The 20,200-nt window shown below is 35.9% G+C and overlaps 1 protein-coding gene across 1 annotated transcript; it reads right to left on the minus strand.

The window, feature by feature from the left end:
- Positions 1-17,922: 17,922 nt before the first annotated feature.
- On the minus strand, positions 17,923-19,523 carry LOC111408948 (protein RADIALIS-like 3). Its single transcript, XM_023038801.1, has 2 exons — positions 19,072-19,523; positions 17,923-18,161 (listed from the first exon to the last, which is right to left on the minus strand). Exons 1-2 carry the CDS (start codon positions 19,340-19,342, stop codon positions 18,154-18,156), a joined length of 279 nt encoding a protein of 92 aa, XP_022894569.1. The 5' UTR covers positions 19,343-19,523; the 3' UTR covers positions 17,923-18,153.
- Between the last annotated feature and the right edge of the window lie 677 nt (positions 19,524-20,200).

The following is a 20,200-nucleotide window of genomic DNA, read 5'->3' on the forward strand; positions in this document are numbered from 1 at the left end:
GCTAAGCCATAAGACCTAAGCACCATTCGAAAAAAAGGATGAAATGGAAGCCTAAGACCGACCCTAAGGATCACCTCGCTTATCGCAACGCACCCTGGCCTCGGGTAGCAGGCCCTCTCATTAGGTTCGGGTAGGATTAGGTCTATACTATCCGGTATCCTATATTCAGTCCTAAGTCTTTCTAGGTTGGCCTCCTTTAGCTTGGAGGGGTAATCCGACGCCCCCCCAATGCATAGAGGTGTCTATTGGGCTATCCGACCTCTTCCAAATATTCTCCCCCAAGTATCGCTTCGGTTACTTTGAGGAGGTCGCTACAATGGGCTCGTCCATCCGTACTAACTCTAGCCTCCCCCAAACTAGCACTCCCCTCGGAAGCCATTTTCAGAAAGGAAACATCTCAAAATAGTTACTAAAACTTATGAGTTTGAGTGTTTCCCAGTCGAAAATGGTCAAAACGTGGTGTGTGATCGTCGACAAATCAAAGTTCTCGCCGGAAATGCTTGAAGAACGCCGAGAATCGCAAAGAGGTTTGAGAGCAATGGGATTTTCTATTTTCGCAAGAGTAAAAACTCCAAAAAATGCTCAAGTCCGCTTTTTATAGAGCGCTCCAACTATTCTCCACCCTTGAATTCAAATGCAATCAATCTAGACTGTCCGTCGCATCATCAATCTAGGCCGTTGAAATGAAATACCAGATTGATTTATGCCTAAGATTTTGTTGTAACCCTCACGCTCGCATATAATGTGTAGCCTCGGTCACCACCAGCCATCAACAATAAGTAGTCGTAGCAGTCTTTTAGGAAAATGGGCGTTGTACCCAACTGTCACCTTGGAAATACGCAACAACTGTCAAATCATTTAACGTCATATACACCCGCCTCGGATCGATCTCCTCGCTTAACTTTGCAAAGCTTAGACGCACCTCACGGGGAGTCCCCTGTGGGTCATCACCTCGGTCACTGCGTTCTTTCTTAAGCTTTACAAAGTTTTGGCTATCTCCTAACACGTCGTCCCCTGTAGGTCAGCGCACCGGTGGCAGATGAGCTCGTCACTCAATTTTACAAAGCTTAGGCGTACCTGATGCGGTGTCCCCTGTGGGTTATCGCCTCGATCGCTACGTTCCTTCCTAAGCTTTACAAAATTTTGGCCATCTCCCAACACGTTGTCCCCTGTGGGTCAGCGCACCGGTGGCAGATGAGCTCCTCACTCAACTTTACAAAGTTTAGGTGCACCTGACACGAAGTCCCTTGTGGGTCATCACCTCGGTCGCTGCGTTCCCTCCATAGCCATACAAAGTTTTAGCCATCTTCCAACGCGTCGTCCCCTGTGGGTCAGCGCACCGGTGGCAGATGAATTCCTCACTCAACTTTACAAAGTTTAGGCGCACCAGCACGGATTTTCCTATAGGTCATCGCCTCGGTCGCTGCGTTGACCATCTCCCCACGCATCGTCCAGCTCGTCAGCACCTCGACCTCACGTAAATTTTTTCCCTCATGCAGTGGCGAAGATTTAGCACATCTACCTGGGAACAACACTTCGGTGAACACAGAAAATCGACCCTCAAGTTCTCACAAGTCACGGTCCCCATCCCGAGGCGCACATACCCGATCGAGAAGACAAGTCCACCCATGATATAAATATTCATACTTGGACTTGGGAGACCACTGTTACGCCCCTAACTGAACCACTTCGAAAAGTCCACCACCACATCACGCGAGGTGTGGAACGCTCATCTGAAGTGGTTCCGAAGTGACTTCACCAATGGAGACGATCTGCTATCACACTACAAGGCGTAGGTAATCCTGCAGGACTAACTGAAAGCGCCCTCGCCTCCTTTGAAACCGAGGTAAAATTAACCCCGGGGACCTCGCCCAGAGGATCCGTCGCTGATTTCAGAATGAGATCTTTGTCAAGATCTTTTTTGCCCCTAAGGTTTAAAGTAATTTGACGTCTCCATGAGGCTAGTTGATGTGATCTATCAACTTTATGTCAACTCAATTTGAGAGAAGTAACTACCCGCCCACTCTATAGACGTGACTGATTGACGCTTATGAGGAGATGCCTCATACTGTTCAGATGTATACACGTGTCCCACATTCAACGACTCTCCTCACCTATAAATACCCAAGACTTGGCAAGAGGCAAAGGTAATGAAACTCTTTCTACTTAGCACTCCATAGCAAGCAAATATTTATTCTCTTCCCCACTATTTTGCACAACCTTGATACTATTCCAATCACCTGAACCTAACTTGACCGTCGGAGTGTATACGACCGCCGCCACCCCCGCTGGTTCCGACCGTGCGCATCTAACCGTGCGTTGATTGTGCGCAGGGAGGAATACATGGAGTGGCTACCGGTTGGCCACGTGGATGGTCCAATTTTCGAGGTCAACAGCTTGTATAGGAAAAAATGAAAGGAAAATGGCTTGAATTAATATTATACGTTTGTTACTTACAGCAATGTAATAGTCCTTAATGAAAAACCCATAGAAGAAACAAATTATATCATGAATAGTGAGGAAAAAGGATAGAGTAAATGATATGAACTCCACGCTCTTGGTTTGTATGACTTATCTTTGTGATTTAATAATAATAATAATAATAATTTATTAACCAAATGTGATACCATAAGACAGACATAGCCTATTCTTAACAAGCACAGATTTATGTACAATGATGCTAAATAGTGCAACGAATACAGCCAAGTTGATAACGTCGGATATCACTCGGCTGGCACCTTTAGTAACTAGCGAAGAAATAGACATTATCGCCCCTAAACCTCCAACATTAAAAAGAAGTACCAATTTGTGAAAATTTAAGAAGTCCAAAGAGATTTACCTTGGCCTTCTTGGGGGTTCATATTGTTAGAATTGAATGAAAAATATTGAATAGAAGTAATGAAAAATATTGAATAGAAGTCTCTTCATATATTGTAAATCAAGTCCCTTTATGTTTTTAACTCTTTTATCAATGAATGATTTAACTCCTTGATTAATGAGCTAGCTTTTCTTCCATTGGTATAAATAGGAGTCTCTCTAGGTTAGAAAATTACAAGTGAAATACAAGCTTCTTCCTCTAAGCAACAATCTTCTTTTTCTTACTTTCAAGTTCTTCCTTGTACTTATAATTTCTTTGTGAGATAGAGTATATCACAGCTAGTTCGCAGGCGGTTAACGTAGTACAGCGTGAATTGATAGCCGATTGTATCCTGGGAATCGAACACCGATCAAAACTTCTTGATTCTGGTGAGGCGACGAATTCGATTTAAGAAAACTGTGAATACACAGGCCTTCAGTTTGATTTGATTCTCTAAAATTACCTACAAGCTTAAATCGAATTCGCTTTAGTAAATCAAATTTTGTTCATTAGTTTTTGTCAATTTTTCCAGTTCATGGTTTTTGCATGATTTCTAATTCATTTTAAATGATTGTTCAGTTGTCAATAATTTGACAAAATAATCTGTTCTTCAACTCTACAGTTTTATTTTCTGAACAGATAACTTGATCTCGAATTTATATAAAACTTTACAAACTTATAATTATTCTAAATTATTTATTGCTTGTTCCGGTTCAATGGCGTCACATGAAAATAACGATGTGAACAACGAAAGTAACACTGTTGGTACCGGTGTACCAAATCCTGTAATGACCGTTGTTAACCCTATGGAGACTACGACTGACATTTCTCCCATTGACGGGATAATTGGAGGCGGGATTCCTCATGTTGGAGTGAATCCAACTTTGCCTTCGGCCGCGGCCTCGACAATTCAGTTTGGCACAATACCTTTGCCAGTGCCTAGAGCTGCAGTTTCGACACCTTTGCCATCGTTTTTGGCTCCATTTTCGATGAATCATGCAATTCGATCAAATAAGTTTGTTGGTACTAATTTTAAGACATGGCAGAATAAGATGGTTTTCTATTTCACTACGTTGGGCCTTGCACGTTTCCTCACTGAGGATGCCCCTCTCGTGGCTGAAAACGACACTAATGTGCATAGGCGTGTAGCTTGGGACGCTTGGAAAAGTGCTGATTTTTGTGCCGCAACTATGTCTTGGATGGTCTACAGAATTCTCTGTATCACGTATATGTGATAAAGAAGTCTGCTAAGGAGCTCTGGGAGTCCTTAGAAAAGAAATACAAGATCGAGGATGCCGGATCTAAGAAATTTTTAGCCAGTCGGTGTATGGACTTCGAAATGCTTGATTCACGTTCAGTGGTGAGCCAAGTACGGGAGTATCAAGTGCTTTTGCAAGAAATGCATGCTGAGGGTCTGACCATGTCAGAATCTCTACAGGTGGCCACTGCTATTCACAAGCTACCTCCTTAGTGGAAGGCTTTCAAAAGCTATTTGCAGTATAAGAGGAAAGAGATATCTTTCGAGGATTTAATTATCAAGCTGCGCATTAAGGAGGATAACAAACGGGCTAAATGTAAGTCAGAGAATTCTTACTCTGAGACGGTTAATGTATTGGAGTATGGCCAAAGTTTTGGTACTAAGAAAGTTCACTCCTTTAAAGCTAAACAGGGTAATGAAAATCGAAAAGATAAAAAACAGGCTACGAAAGGGTCTCAGTTGAAGCCTGCAGGTAGGGTAGGAAAGAAACCTAAGTTCCAGTTCAATGGAAAGTGCTTCAATTGTGACAAAGTTGGGCATCGATCAGCAGATTGCCGTCAGCCTCGGAAGGATAATAAACAGCGTCCTCAGGCTAATATGGTTGGAAATGAAAGAGATCATCTCTCAGATGAAATGTCTGAGCTAAACCTCACTGCGGTGATTAGTGAGGTTAACTTGGTGGGGTCTAACCCAAAGGAGTGGTGGCCGGATACTGGGGCCACTTGCCATGTCTGCTCCAACAGGAGCATGTTCACTAATTTTGTACCAGTTACAACTGGTGAAAAGTTGTTCATGGGAAACTCTGCAACTTTTGAAGTGCTTGGTAAAGGCAAGGTGATCCTGAAGATTACATCTGGCAAAGAGCTTACTCTGACTAATGTGCTGTACGTGCCAGAGATTCGCAAGAATCTGGTCTCTGGGTCTCTTCTGAGCAAGAATGGGTTCCGCTTGGTCTTAGAGGCAGATAAGCTAGTGATTACCAAAGTAGGAGTTTATGTTGGGAAAGGATATATGACTGATGGCCTGTTTAAATTGAATGTAATTGCTGTAACCCCAACTGTTATGAGTAATGAGAAAACTCCTTCTGTTTACTTGCTTGAGTCTCCTAATATGTGGTATGGTAGATTAGGTCACGTAAATTACAATGCTTTACGTAGACTAAGCAAACTAAATTACCTGCCTAGGTTTCAAATTGTTTCAAATCATAAATGTGAAACATGCGTTGAATCTAAGCTTACTAGGTCTTCATTTCATAGTATTGAAAGAAGTATCGAGCCATTGGGACTAGTTCACGGTGATGTATGTGACTTGAAATCTGTCCAAACATGAGGCGGTAATAAGTATTTTATTACTTTTGTCGACGATAGCACGAGATATTGTTATGTGTACTTGTTTAAAAGCAAAGACGAAGCTATCGATAAATTCATTCTTTATAAGAATGAAGTTGAAAATCAACTTAGTAAGAAATTAAAGGTGCTATAGAGTGATCGTGGTGGTGAATATGAATCACCGTTTGGTGAATTTTGTGTTAAAAATGGAATAATTCACCAAACTATTGCACCTTATTCACCTCAGCAGAACGAAATTGCTGAGCGTAGGAATAGAACTTTAAAGGAAATGATAAATGCTATGTTGATTAGTTCTGGATTACCACAGAACATGTGGGGAGAAGCTATTCTTTTCGCAAATTATATCTTGAATAAAGTGTTAAGAAAGAATATGGATAAGACTCCGTATGAACTTTGGACAAATCAGACACCTTCATATAAATAGTTACGAATGTGGGGGTGTCTTGCTAAAATTGTGGTGCCTCCTCCTAAGAAGGTCAAGATTGGACCTAAGACAGTTAATTGTGTATTTATTGGTTATGCACAAAATAGTAGTGCATATAGGTTCCTTATGCATTATTTGAATGTACCTGATATTCATCCGAACACAATTATGGAGTCTAGGAATGCACAATTCTTTGAGAATAAATTTCCTTGTAAGTCTCCTAAACAGTTAACTCCTATTAAACGGACAATGGAATCTTCTGCTTCTGGCAGCAGTAAAGATCCAGTTGAAGAAGGTGAGGATGAGCTTAGACGGAGCAAAATGACCAAAACTTCTAAGACATTTGGCCCTGATTTTCTCACATATTTGATGGAGAATGATCCTCAAAGCTATAAAGAAGCTATATCTTCTCCAGATGGTCATGTGTGGAAAGAAGCCATCAAAAGTGAAATCGATTCCATTCTACAGAATCATACCTGGGAGTTAGTAGATCTTCCACCGGGCTACAAGCGTTTGGGCTACAAGTGTATATTCAAGAAGAAGATGAAAGTGGACGGCTCCATTGATAAATATAAAGCTCGGCTAGTAATCAAAGGTTATAAGCAAAAGGAAGGCTTACATTACTTTGATACTTATTCTCCCGTGTCGAGAATAATTTCTATCCAGATGATAATTGCAATTGCGGCCTTGCGAAATCTGGAAATACATCCGATGGATGTAAAAACAACTTTCCTAAATGGAGATTTGAATGAAGAAATCTACATGGAGCAACCAGAGGGGTTTACAGCTCTAGGTCAAGAAAGGAAAGTTTGTAGACTGGTTAAATCACTGTATGGTTTGAAGCAAGCACCGAAGCAATGGCATGAGAAGTTTGATAATGCTATGCTTTCTAGTGGTTTTAGAATCAACAAGTGCGACAAGATTATCAAAGATACTAAGAATATGTTAAACTCGAAGTTTGAAATGAAAGATATGGGTCTCGTGGATGTCATTTTGGGAGTAAAAATTACTCGAACACCAAATGGACTTGTGTTATCTCAATCTCATTACATTGATAAGATACTAGACAAGTTCAACAAGTCAGATACCACTGTGGCCAGGACTCTAGTGGATTTGAGTCTCCACTTATCCAAGAACACTGGTGATGGTGTATCACAGTTAGAATATTCTTGGATAATTGGGAGTTTAATGTATTAAATGACTTGTACGAGACCGGATATAGCATACTCAGTTAGCAGATTGAGTCGCTACACGAGTAACCCAGGTGCTGTCTGCTGGAAAGCCATTTTTAGGGTGCTACATTATTTAAGGCACACTTGTGATTTTGGACTGCACTATTCTAGATACCCTGCAGTAATTGAAGGATATGCTGATGCAAATTGGATATCAGATATGTCAGATACCAAGTCTACTAGTGGATATGTCTTCACTCTTGGTGGTGTAGCTGTCTCTTGGAAATCGTCCAAACAAACTTGCATTGCAAGATCTACAATGGAATCAGAGTTTATCGCTTTGGACAAAGCAACTGGAGAAGCAGAGTGGCTTCGCCAGTTTGTTGAGGATATTCCAAGATGGTCAAAGTCTGTGCCTGCAATTTGTGTTTATTGCGATAATCAATCAACAATTAGCAAGGCACAGAACAATATGTATATTGGTAAGTCTTGCCATATTTGAAGACGACACAATACTATTCGACAACTACTCTAACAAGGTATCATCACTTTGGACTACATGAAGTTAAACGATAATATTGTGGATTCGCTAACCAATGGGCTAACTCGAGAGCTAGTTGTAAAAGCATCGAGGGGAATGGGCTTGCAGCCTATGACATTGAAATGTATCAAGATGGAAACCCAACTTAGCTGAATGGAGATCCCAGGATCTAGGTTCAAAGGTACAACTAAAACATGTATATCTGTGTAAATCACTGAGAATGTTATCCTTCTGCTCATTCCTATGGTGCTCACAGTGATTGGAAGATGCAGGTTAAGCTATTCTTTTAATAACCATTAAGTGTTGTTGTGAAAAACTGAGTTAAGAGGTCACCTATGTGAGTGTGAAGTGGGACCGCTTCTAAAGGATTGACAAGGCTACGTCCTTAAAAAAACACTTGCAGAACCAGGCGACGTGTTCATAGCCAAAACGAACACAACAGTAAGAACTATGTTGTGACTAGAATGGTCTTGTGTGAGATCTATTGTCTTGGTTTACACAAATGGTGAAACAGTTTAAGGCATCAAATCCACTGGTTTGCTAGTAATTCCCGATAGGTTTCATAAGGGAAGGTTCAAAGCTAAATGCTACCTATCCTATGCAGAATTGATTCGTTTTACTCTCTCTTTCCTCTTGAATCTTAGTTTCCATTTTCATTCATGTGGGGGATTATTAGAATTGAATGAAAAATATTGAATAAAAGTCTTTTCATATGTTGTAACTCAAGTCCCTTCATGTTTTTAACCCCTTTATCAATGAATGGTTTAACTCTTTGATTAATGAGCTAGCTTTTCTTCCATTGGTATAAATAGGAGTCTCTCTAGGTTGGAAAATTACGAGTGAAATACAAGCTTCTTCCTCTAAGCAACAATCTTCTTTTTCTCACTTTCAAATTCTTCCTTGTGCTTATAATTTCTTTGTGAGATAGAGTATATCACAGCTAGTTCGCAGGCAGTTAACGTAGTACAGTGTGAACCGACAATCGATTGTATCCTGGAAATCGAACACTGATGAAAACCTCTTGCACTCTGGTGAGGCGAAGAATTTGATTTAAGAAAACTGTGAATACACAGGCCTTTGGTTTGATTTGATTATCTAAAATTACCTACACTTATTACAAAGACTAAGAGGTAGATTAGTTCAATGAAGCATCCAATAACATGGATGCTAATTATGTAGATATTTGACTTGAGAAAAGCATAATATACAACGATGCACTGAACTGTGCAACTGAATATGGTGGCGCCTGAAACCTTTCTAATGACTTTCTCTTGTAAATTGTGTAAAAGGTTGGCCTAAAACATATTCAAATACAGAAAAAAAGAGTACTTCATTAATTTGTATTATAATTAATCATTTCAATTACATTCTTGGTTACTTTTTCTTACTTTGAAGGCCTTACACAGGTGCTAGGAACGATACGATATTACCTATAAGCAATATGAACAAAAGGAACGAAAAGTTAGAATCACACATGAAAATTACCACACGTCTCATGTTTGATTCTATTGACCATTTTCATTTTTTTTAGAATAGGTTTCGTAAAAAGTGAATATTTTCTCTCTCTTAAATATGTACTTTTCAAAAGAAAGAAAATTTTTTGGATTTATGTGTAGAATTATTTTATTGAGAGAGAACAAACAGGAAATTATATATAAAAATTTACATGTTTGTGTGTGTACATATACATGCTTTTTTGTAAAGAATTACCAAGAATGTGTACCTGAGATGCCAAATATGAAAGCCAAGGTTTGAACACTTAGAAATGCCATTTTCTTGGTGAAGCTCTTTGTACTGCAAGCACTTGCAACAACCAAAGAATCTTGAAAATATTACCAGCGTCCTATATCTAGGGAAACCCACATAGTTGGGTACATATTTAAGTTGGATGTTAGGCTAAACTTGTAAAATTTGGCCAATATTATTTAAAAAATGGTATGTTTTAATTGTATTAGCAATTATTTAGACAAAAAATTATTAGTAGAAGTCAAGAAGTTTATTGTAGGTTGTATAGATGAGTTAGGAGTTCGTGGGATCGTCTATGGAACAAAGAAAAAAGTTGTCGGAATCATGCTAGCCTACTGTCAAACTGCTGCTCAAGCATCCAAGTATGAGTTTAAATGATGTGTTATAGCATATTTTCCATTACTTGTTTAGATTTTTATGAAGTATTTAGTATAAATTTCTTCATGTTACCATCTATACTGCACACACTATGATATTGTGAGTTGAATTTGATCACGTGTGTGAGATTTCAGATGGGAGTCATGTGTTGGTAAAGTGATTTTGAACATGAATTGACCTTATTTTAGTATATCTAACCTTAAGTACATTTCCTTGGAAGAAAAGTTCAATATCTTATATTTTTCTTCGGAGTCTATTTGACTTGAGTAATTAAGTCCGAGTGATTTTCTCATAACTTGGTGCCTATGTTCATCTGACTTGAGTTAATCGGCCTATAGCTCGTTGCAATAGTCATCTTGGTTGCTTAATGAAGAAGAGATTGCACATAAAATGTAAAAAAAAAAAAAAAAAAAAAAAAAAAAAAAAAAAGAAATCGGAAAATGGAAAAAAAAAAAGTTGATGGATGAGCTTCAAAACTAAATAAAAAAAATATCTATATGCCCAAATTTAGGGAGGAAAAGAAGAATATACATAAAAATGAGTTTCTTTTATATATCCTAATATTATATTATTGATTTGACTTTCATCAGTAGACGAATAAATTTATTGACAGTGATATTTAGTATGTCATTTATCAGAAAATTAAAGTTGGAAATATGCTTACAAATGATTAGTGATACTTTACACATATGGGTTACTTCTACAATTTATTCTATTTTAACATAACTGAGTATGTTTACTGATAATTGATTATGCTTGTGCATACTATCAACTGCATCTTTGAACTCTTATATATCGTTGTTGGCTTATGATAATTACATTTGATATCGTTCCCTTCGTCATTATGACAAAAATGGAGAGAGATGGCATTTTCTTTGCATGGTAATTTTGAGTGACAAAAATGGGGAGAGTTAGTATTAAGGGGTATATGATAGTATTTCATGGCATTTCATATCGTAATATATCATAATACCTAGATTTTTTGAGTTTTAATGTTTTATAGTATTAATGTTTTAGTTTGTATTTTAATTAAATTAATATTACTTCTCAATCTAGCTAGCATACATATGATAGTGTGTTTCAATTATTATATTTCTTATTTTACAAGCTTTTACACTGAGTATTTGAGTTGTTAATTTTAGAAAATAGGTTTAACAAGGAAACAAGAGAAGACACTCAGTTTGAGTTTGAGTAGATTAGTATTGTTTTTACTTTCTTGCCTTGTATTGTATAGTTTTGTCAAAAAATGTCAAAGGAGGAATTTGTTAGGTTTTAATTGTATTGGCTATTTTTTTTTTTAGAGAAAATGATTGTTATAAAAAAGTTGTAAGAGTCAAGGAGTCTATTGGTAGGTTGTATAGATGAGTGAGAAGTCCTTGAAGTCGTTTATAAAATAAAGGAAAAAGTTGTCGAAATTATGCTAACTCGTCATCAAGCTATTGCTTGAGCGTCCAAAACAATATCATTATCACTAGCCTGGCGCCTGACTATTGCTTGAGTGAAGCAGTTGTCGCTTCCCTGTCGTCGGGCTCTCTTTTGAGCGATGGTGTATACCGAGAAAACCTAATTCACGTTTTTCAAGAATTTTATCTGGCCCATACTACAAAACCACTCTACTATATATACCCATGCCCACTTCGTGAAAATGGTGGTTGATCATTATATTCTACCTTCATAACATTATTTGGAGATAAAACGATTATTCTACATCTAGAAATCAATCAACCACAAGTTGGGAAAAACATCAAAATCACATAATCCAAAACACTCACTTCTTAACCATAATCAGGAATGTACTTTCTCAATAGCTTTCAGAGGTTACTGAAGATTGATAAAGGTTGGACCAGAAGCACAGGAAAAGTACAAGAACAAGATGTTTTTGGTGATCTACAAGAGAGAGAATTCTAAAAGATAGGAGCGGGTGTAAGTGAAGCACGTTTTAGCAGGTCTTGAAGATTGTAGGAATTAGATAAGCGAGTCTAATGTGTTTTCGAATTTGGATCATACTGTAAGATTTTATTGTTTATGGTGAAAGTCATTAACTTGGTTCCGGAGTTTTTAATCCTGTGAAGATTTTTTTCCATCAACGATTTCAGAGTTATTTACTGCTTTATTAGTTATTGTGACAATTCAACATGGGATAAAATTGATATGATTGAGAACATGTGATCACGTAAATATTCTCATAACGCTCGTACATGCTTCCATATATTTAAGGTGTCCCTTTTTATGCTAACAACTTTAACGCTTCCAAATATGCAACAGGTTTTACCTTCAAATTCTAATGACATTTCAAGTTGCGCATTACATTTTGGAAATTCAAATTCTATTAAGATTGTGTTGAACATCTAATCGACAGAAAATATTTTTGTAACGCTTGTTCTATTACTTTTAAATTTGAAAAGGATAAGAATGAAATAGAGTTCAAATTCATATCAGTGCCTCTTCAAATTTATTACAAAATCTTTCCATTTTAATTTTTCTTGTTATGAATAATAACACAATTATCTCACACTTCTTTAACCACCCATTTAACACTATTTTAAAGTGCAGGTTTAAATGGTTAAGTTGTTAAAGAAGGTAGCATGTGCCAATTCCACATTTTGAACTTGATTTTGGATAAAATGAAATTCAATTGCCATCATTGTATTTGAGATCGAGTATCTCGACTACTCAATTGTAAAAGTATTTAACGTGTCACAAATTTAATGAAATATAGGTTCAAGATCATGGAATATTGTGGATATTCATCAAAAGTTCAACTAAATTAAGTCTTTACAACTATTTGAAAAAAATTTCGACTTGTCCAACGATAAATTATTATATATATAGGCATTAAAAAGGAGGGTGCATCAATGCAACTAGGATTGTAACCCAGGTGGGGAGTTTAGTGCTTTGTGTATTAAGGAATTTTGGGACGCTTTATATGGATCAAGAATGTGTCACTGTGGGGATGAGGGAGACACGCACATAATTCAAATATTTGACCGTTTGATTTTTTATAATAGATATTTTTTATTTTTATATTTTTAAAATCTCGAAGATATGTTTATGAAATTTTTAGTAAATGTTCCAATGAAATACTTCCTTTATCTCCCTACACCTCACCTTTCTAATGTTGCAACGTTTGATTTTCACACTGAATATCAATCTTGGGATCGAAGAAAAAATACATGTCGTTGACTTATCATAACAAAGCATTCTTTGAAGCAATGGGGAATGTCTTTTTTTTTTTGTTATTTTTTCAGTCAAATTCTTCTTAATAACATTTGTTGAAGTCTCCGATTGAAATGTGGAAAACTCCATCTATTCTCGACGACGAGTTTTGCAAATGCTCCCCAAAATTGAAATTCATTTCGAAAGGTTCAAACATGTTTGACGATTCAATACGACTATATATATATATATTGAAAAACTCATCTAGACCATTATCATATGTAGGATTATGTGCTGAAATCAGTACATTGTTTTGTACTCTTTACAAAGTTGTTGCATTTACATGGATTCTTCAGTATGACAATAATATAAAAGACTGGAATAGTTTATTATATTATAGTATGATTAGACTCACATAGTTACTGATAATATGATTAAATTCCACATAAATCAATGGGGCTTGCATAGTCGAAAACTTAGCTTTCCATATATATGTTTCTTGAATCTATTAATTACTATTTATTATCACTTTTATTTCGTTTTCATGTATAGGGATTTTTATCCTTTCATCTTCATGTTTTGTGCCATCTTTTTCTTGCTGATTATGGGGATTCTGCACTGCACATTTAACCTCCTACTTTTCATGTTGGTAACTGCTCCAAATGTTAGGGAGACTGTTTAGTCATATCAGTCTTTTCTGCCAATTATTACTGTCAATTCTATGGAGGCTAAATTACTTTGATAAATACTAGCTCTGAAAAAGAGAGAGGATAATTTGGGATTGAACTCCCTGACCTTTAAAAATGAGGTTCAGGATACTTCATCTATTTAAATATGAGAACTTATGTTCTCGCATGAACAAATTGTTAGTATTGATGTTAACAGCATATTTGGTATAACTTAAAATCCAATTAAAATCAAATTTTTGACTGTTATTTCACTATTCCAACCGTCATTTTTGAATTCTTCTCTCACAGGTAAAACACACTTTATCTCCAACGGTCAAAAAATTAATTAACAAAATCTCTATCAAACAAGCGCTAAATTGTACACAATTTTTAATTAAACGTTAAGTAGTTTGATACTTTTACCATCCAACTTTGAAGTCACAAGAAAGTCCCACAGGATTTTATTATTTACATTGGTAGTTTTGATTAAGTGGAGATCCAAATTCATAAATTAAATAGGTTGGAAACAATAACTATTAACCACTTTTGAAGGTTGGGGAGGTCAATTCAAATTTCCTAAGAATTTTTTTTAAAACAACTCCATTGAAAATAAAGATAAAGATTCTAGTAGTTTTGAAGGCTCTAGCTAGATTTTCCATCCTATAGAGCAAAAGGAGTACTTTAGGCATCATGTGTTTAGTAGAGTTACTAGAGTACTCAATGACTATCAATGTTAAGAAAATTCTATTTAAATCTTGAATGGATCTCATAATTTCAATGAGTCAAAGGAGCTAGTTCTTTAAAAAAAAAAATGGTTGAACCCCAACTTTGAGGGTTCTCATTGTCCCGTCCCTAGAGCTTTGTGAGGAAGGTAAATCGCGGAATGTGCCTCAACAGGCCAGGGAATAAGATCTGCCTGTACACTGCGCTTACAAGGAGTCCAATTCCATGTTTCAGGAATCGAACCTCCACACTGTGACTGCCAGCAAGGCGTGAGATAACCTCACTCTTGTCTTTTATACCACTGAACTATGCCTCGAGGGCGGTGCTACTCTACTTCTTTAAAGAAGTAGTGTAGCACCATGGGCTGCCAACCTCTGGCTCTAGAGTCAAGTTGGCCCTACCACAATGTCTCAACCCGGAAACTATTAAAATATATTAAATTGTCACATGATTTTAACATGTCTAATTTTGTAAAGCTGGATTTTGCTTCACATCTTGGTAAGTACCAACAAATTTAAACTGGGACATGTTTTAGTGATTATCACATTTTTTCTGATAACTTCTCTTGCTCTAGTGAGGAACGATTTATGCATATTATTAATCTTTAACTTGTCTCACGATCCAACATCTAGACAACCAAGGGGCAGTAGCTAGGTTCAAAGAACTAGTTCTCTCACCTTATTGATTGCAAACTACGCTTGTTAGCCATTATTTTCACCCAAATTTGAAACCGGACTAAAGGCGAAGTCTCATTGAAAGTATCACTTGGTTGTTCTACTATAATTTGATAACGGTTTACAGGTTAAACAGAATTCTATGCTCGATCTCAAGGATACATATAGAATTCCGCCGAAAGCCGTATTCAATGAAAGTCGTATGTACGGCTTCCTGAATATCTTGATTCAACGCAAACGAATTTCCTGCCGCTACCATATAGAATTTATCTCTACCTGGCAATAAATAATAGACAAACTTGGGATTTGCAATCCCACGTAAGATCAGTTCAGTATCATGGGATCTCATTTGAATGGGCTTAGAGGGATCTAGTAGTTAATGCAATAGTCCAAGTTAGAGTTTTATAAGCACTGATTTATATGAAGATTCATTGAAGAGTAAGTTGGCAAGAAAGTCCATACTAATATGTATAAGCGTCTAATTAAGCATCAATATAAAAACACAATAGAGAGATCATTGGCCATACGACATACTGACATACATATTATTTAGCCTCAAGTTAGATTTCATTTTTCACTTGTGTATATGTGCAAGATCACGGCAGTACGATTTAAATGTAGTCCCTCCTCAACTTCCAATCGATTCAATTTAGTTGCTAAATTTACAATTTCATCTCGTATTCTTCAACACCGTCACCTATGAGGAAGAGTAACGACTGGGAAGGGTACAGATCAGCTGCACATATGATACGACGTAATTATTTTTAACATAGCTGATGAATTTGAGATGAAATTGTAAGTTTGGAGTATATAAAATTGAAGTTAGTTTTTTATTCCATTTTTAACTTGTTTGTATCATGTGCAAGAAGGGAAAATAATATTGGCATTGATTAGGCTAATTCTTTTGACATGAAATAGAGGGAAGCAAGTAAAATTATTTTTACGAGAATGAATTCTACATTTTCAGAATGTATAACTTTTAAAAGATTTTCAAGAAAATTTTGTTAATAATTACATAAGAAAAATAGCTCAAATTTCCAATATATATTTATACAAAATTGATTGATCATGGTCTCTATTACATTCATTTAATGATTTATTTGGTAATACATGCAGCATTTTCTTTATAAAAGAATTGATGTCAACGTATATGCAGCTTATCCTTGTTATATGGTACCATGACTTCATTTGTTAAGTATATATTAAGAAATTGAGCAAACATGGGGCTGCAGCTCAAATGGTAGAGCGCTTGTTTCGCATGCTAGAGGTACGGGGATGGATAGCCCGCATTTCTACATTTTTCTAAACCTTAATTTTTTTTTCTCTCTTCCATTGTCGTTGACATCGTTGTCGTTGTTGTTATGAAGGCTCCTCATTGTTATTTAGCCCATATTTGATTTAAATAAAACAGTTAATAAAAATTCAAGTTAAAGTCAACTTTTAATTTTAATCACACTTTCATGAGATCCATATACAAAAATTTATATCTAGTGATGGAGTCAATTGAACCTATTGTTAACTAACTTAAATAAAATAAGCAAATAATTTGTTTGGACAAACTTGGATGAATTTAAGCACTAGTACTTCAACTTCACCAATACTTATCCTTTTTTATTCAAATAACACCGTAATCGAGATATTCAATTGTGATGGTGACCGATATTGATTAATTATATGAGAATATTTCTTAAGTAGAGTCGAACATATATATTTCTACTTACGAACTTCATATGTATCTATGAAAGTTACTTCTAAGCAAAAGCTCATTTAAAACAATGAAACATCACATACCGATCACATAAAAAATAGCAGTATATTTTTATTCCATATCCAAATTTATGTCTAGATTCCTGTTTCGAGCTTAATCAAACATGTCAAAAAATTACTTTGTAGATTGATCAAATCATTATGTACCTAGGAAATCAACGAGTCTCAAGCAAGTTAATTTAATCAAGCGTTTGGCAATTGTTTGTAAACAATTGTACAAACAAATATTACTACAACAAAGTTTACTTTTTATGCATATATTAAATGCTGTTAAAAGTTCTAATGCATGCCATAAAAAGTTCTGTACGGTGTACATGTGAATACCATATAAAGTCATGCAGTAAATACTCTCATTTTTTGAAAAGGAAAAGCATGCCATTAAATATCCATTTAAAATTTTTACTGCAAATATTTTTCTATCAATCTATATGTCATGCTTGAGAATTACACATTGAACTTCTACGGCATGCCCAAAATGTATGCCATAAATACTTTAAGTAATTGATCATTTACGGTATACATTTATGACATGCTGTAAATAGTCTCTTTTTATGGCATATGCCTTATTTGCACTTCGTAAGCGAATGTCATAAAATGCTAATTTTGTTGCAGTGACAATTTTTATCAACTTTTCAATCGAGTATTTTATCAACTTTTAATCAAAATCTACTAAAAACCTGATTTTTAGCTACACCAAATAGGGGCTTAATAAGCAATAATGGCACAAAAATTCCGGAGTTTTAGCTCTTCTATATGAGATTGATTTTCTCGACCCTACTCTAAATCTTGGATTGTTCAGGTCATATGACATGTGGAACTCAATTTTATCCCTTCTCTTATTCATATCACTACCTTTGCCCTCTTCTCAGTTTGATGGATGGCATTCATTAATTCAAGGTCGAAATTGGAATGATGGATGGGCCTGATTTATTCCTAGTGGCAGATCCCGAAAACCCATAAACCGAGTCATAAATAAGTGGTGTTGAGAGTTGAAGTCTTACAGCTTCGAGATGAGGTGATTGAGTGACAATATCAAGAGAAAAATTAATTTGAATAAAGTATTTAGAGATTTTTTTGGTTCATATATACTAATTTCTATTTAGTACGGATACTAGATTACTATAAAGCTTTATTTTTTGCTTAAATTCCTTCTTTGCATTATTAAATTGGAGTTCTCAATTTTCATTGAAGCAAATTACATATTAACCATTCTGAGAATGATTCTATGAGACTGCATAGACAAAAACATAAAGCAGATTGTACATTTTTTAACATCATAGTACGTTACAACTTAACCAACCTTTACATAGAGCTTTCTTATTTGCTTTGAAAGATTTAGGAATACACAACTTTCTCTCGATGCCGTTTGCTTTTGCAGAACTTCTGATGGTAATGGATTATTAGTTCCAGACAGGGCTTTTCAGGGTAGTTTAAGATTCTTCAGTAGCCTGTTTACAGAAATGAATGTGCGAAAAAATGAGAATGAATATTGAATACATATCCAGTTTGCATAAGTTAGATTATTCCTAAAGATCAAATTTTGATGAACGGTATAGATAGAAAAGGCTTTCAAAGATGCCAATGTATAAAAAATAAATCATGTCTCATTTTCTATGTGCGATAAGTAAGTCTTGTTTTTGCTTATTTGAGTAGGCACATCCCGGTTTTAGCAGATTGAAACACGAGCTAACATTTTATGGTTATTTTTATCAGTGTTGTACCAAAATATAAATAACTGGATACGGTTTAGCAAGAATTCCTGATGTGAAAGATTATCTTGATGTCATTCTAAACGAACAATTCTTTTTCAGAAACTTTGAGTTAACTTTATTCTGGTAGAAATAATAACTATTGGCACAAAAGAATATACTTTTATTATCCAAGTACAGATTTTGAGGCTGGGGATTGATGAAGGTGAGGATTTCATTAAAAAAAAAAAAAAAAAAGGAAAAAAAGAAGAAGAGAGAATCGTCACGTAAAGAACCTTGCCAACAAAAGAAAAATAAATCATCATGTTTTTAGGAATAATGAGGCGGCCTGAACTTAGACCATGTGCTATGATCTAAGACAAGTAGGATTAAAATTCATGTGATCTCTTTTAGGAATATGAATAGATTATACTTAATATTATAGTATCATGACAAGTAATAGAGTGCATGAAGTCTTAAAATGTATTCTCTCCAAGGAAAAAAAGGAGAAGAAAATATTTTTATCAATATAGAAGTTTCTTTTATCCCTCCATGCTCGTGTTTACTCGATTTGGAATTTGGATAGGTTAAGAATCCAGTTTAATTCAATGGACAATGAAGAGAAAATTAGTTTGCCTTGCATGTGGCGGGTGGAAGTAGGGTACAATACCTCTGTTATTGCCATATCCTCTCCCATTGTTTGGAATAGAGCTGTAATTAGGTATTGGTACTTGATCAGTTTCTATCTGCATGATGTCCTTGACTAGGGCCTCATAATGCCTCCTCACTTCGTCCGCTGATTTCTCGCCTACTGCCCGTGCTATGTTGTTCCAGCGGTCTGGTGTGTCCTTGTCATATCGTGCTAAAGCCTCCTCGAATTTCTTGTTTTGTTTATGTGTCCATGAGGAGCTTCGTGTAGATGAACGAGAGGATGATGCCATAAGAAAAGAAAGATATAGTCGTCTAGGAGATAAGACACAAGCTTGAAAGTGAACCTAAATGAAAAGGAAAGGAAGTTTTTGGTTGAAGGGGGAATAGAAGAGTTGCCTCAGTCAAGGGAGAAATACAAGTCAAGTCGAAGGTGTTTTGGTTAGAAATTTCAACATAAGGTTGCTTATATAGAGAAGAAAAGTTGATGGCAATGGGAGAGTGCAAGTTGACGAATATATATATATATATCTTTTGCAAGAGGTTACATATAAAAGATGTGATTCGTATGCTTAGGGGTCACAACATGGGGCAAAGTGAAGATGAATAAGGGACAAGCTTTTTGTTGAATTCTTGAAAAGTCATTTTCTAGCCTTCTACAATATCAAGATAAGCAAGTGGATTACTTGGGAAATTCTACCCAGCTGGTGGGGATTAGATCCCTTTTAATTCAAAGTTTCTACAAGTTAAGATAGATGCGCTAACACGATGAAATCATCACACTTCATTAAAGAAATTCTCAAGATATTCTATCATCTATTTCTGGGATATTTTTGCCTTAATTTTGCCTGTTGCATCATTTTCTTAGTTGCCTCTTTCATTTATTTTCATTTCAAATAGTCAGTTCAGCTCGACGCCTTGGGCCAGCACCCAAGTGATGGAGGTCGGAATCGAATTATGGGAGACATCTTAAAGAAGCATTAGTTATGACACAATAGAAGAACTCTTTGATTTCTGTTGACAATCTAGACCAACCAATCAAGAGGGTAACAGGACAGTTTAAGTTACAGGTCAGCTTAAGTTACAGGCCTGAGCATCATCATGACTCTGTCATAGCCGATCTGACCGACCAATCTAATTTCATCCAACGT

Source organism: Olea europaea, chromosome 14 (genome assembly GCF_002742605.1).
Source record: "Olea europaea var. sylvestris chromosome 14, O_europaea_v1, whole genome shotgun sequence".
NCBI classification, from domain to species: Eukaryota; Viridiplantae; Streptophyta; class Magnoliopsida; order Lamiales; family Oleaceae; genus Olea; species Olea europaea.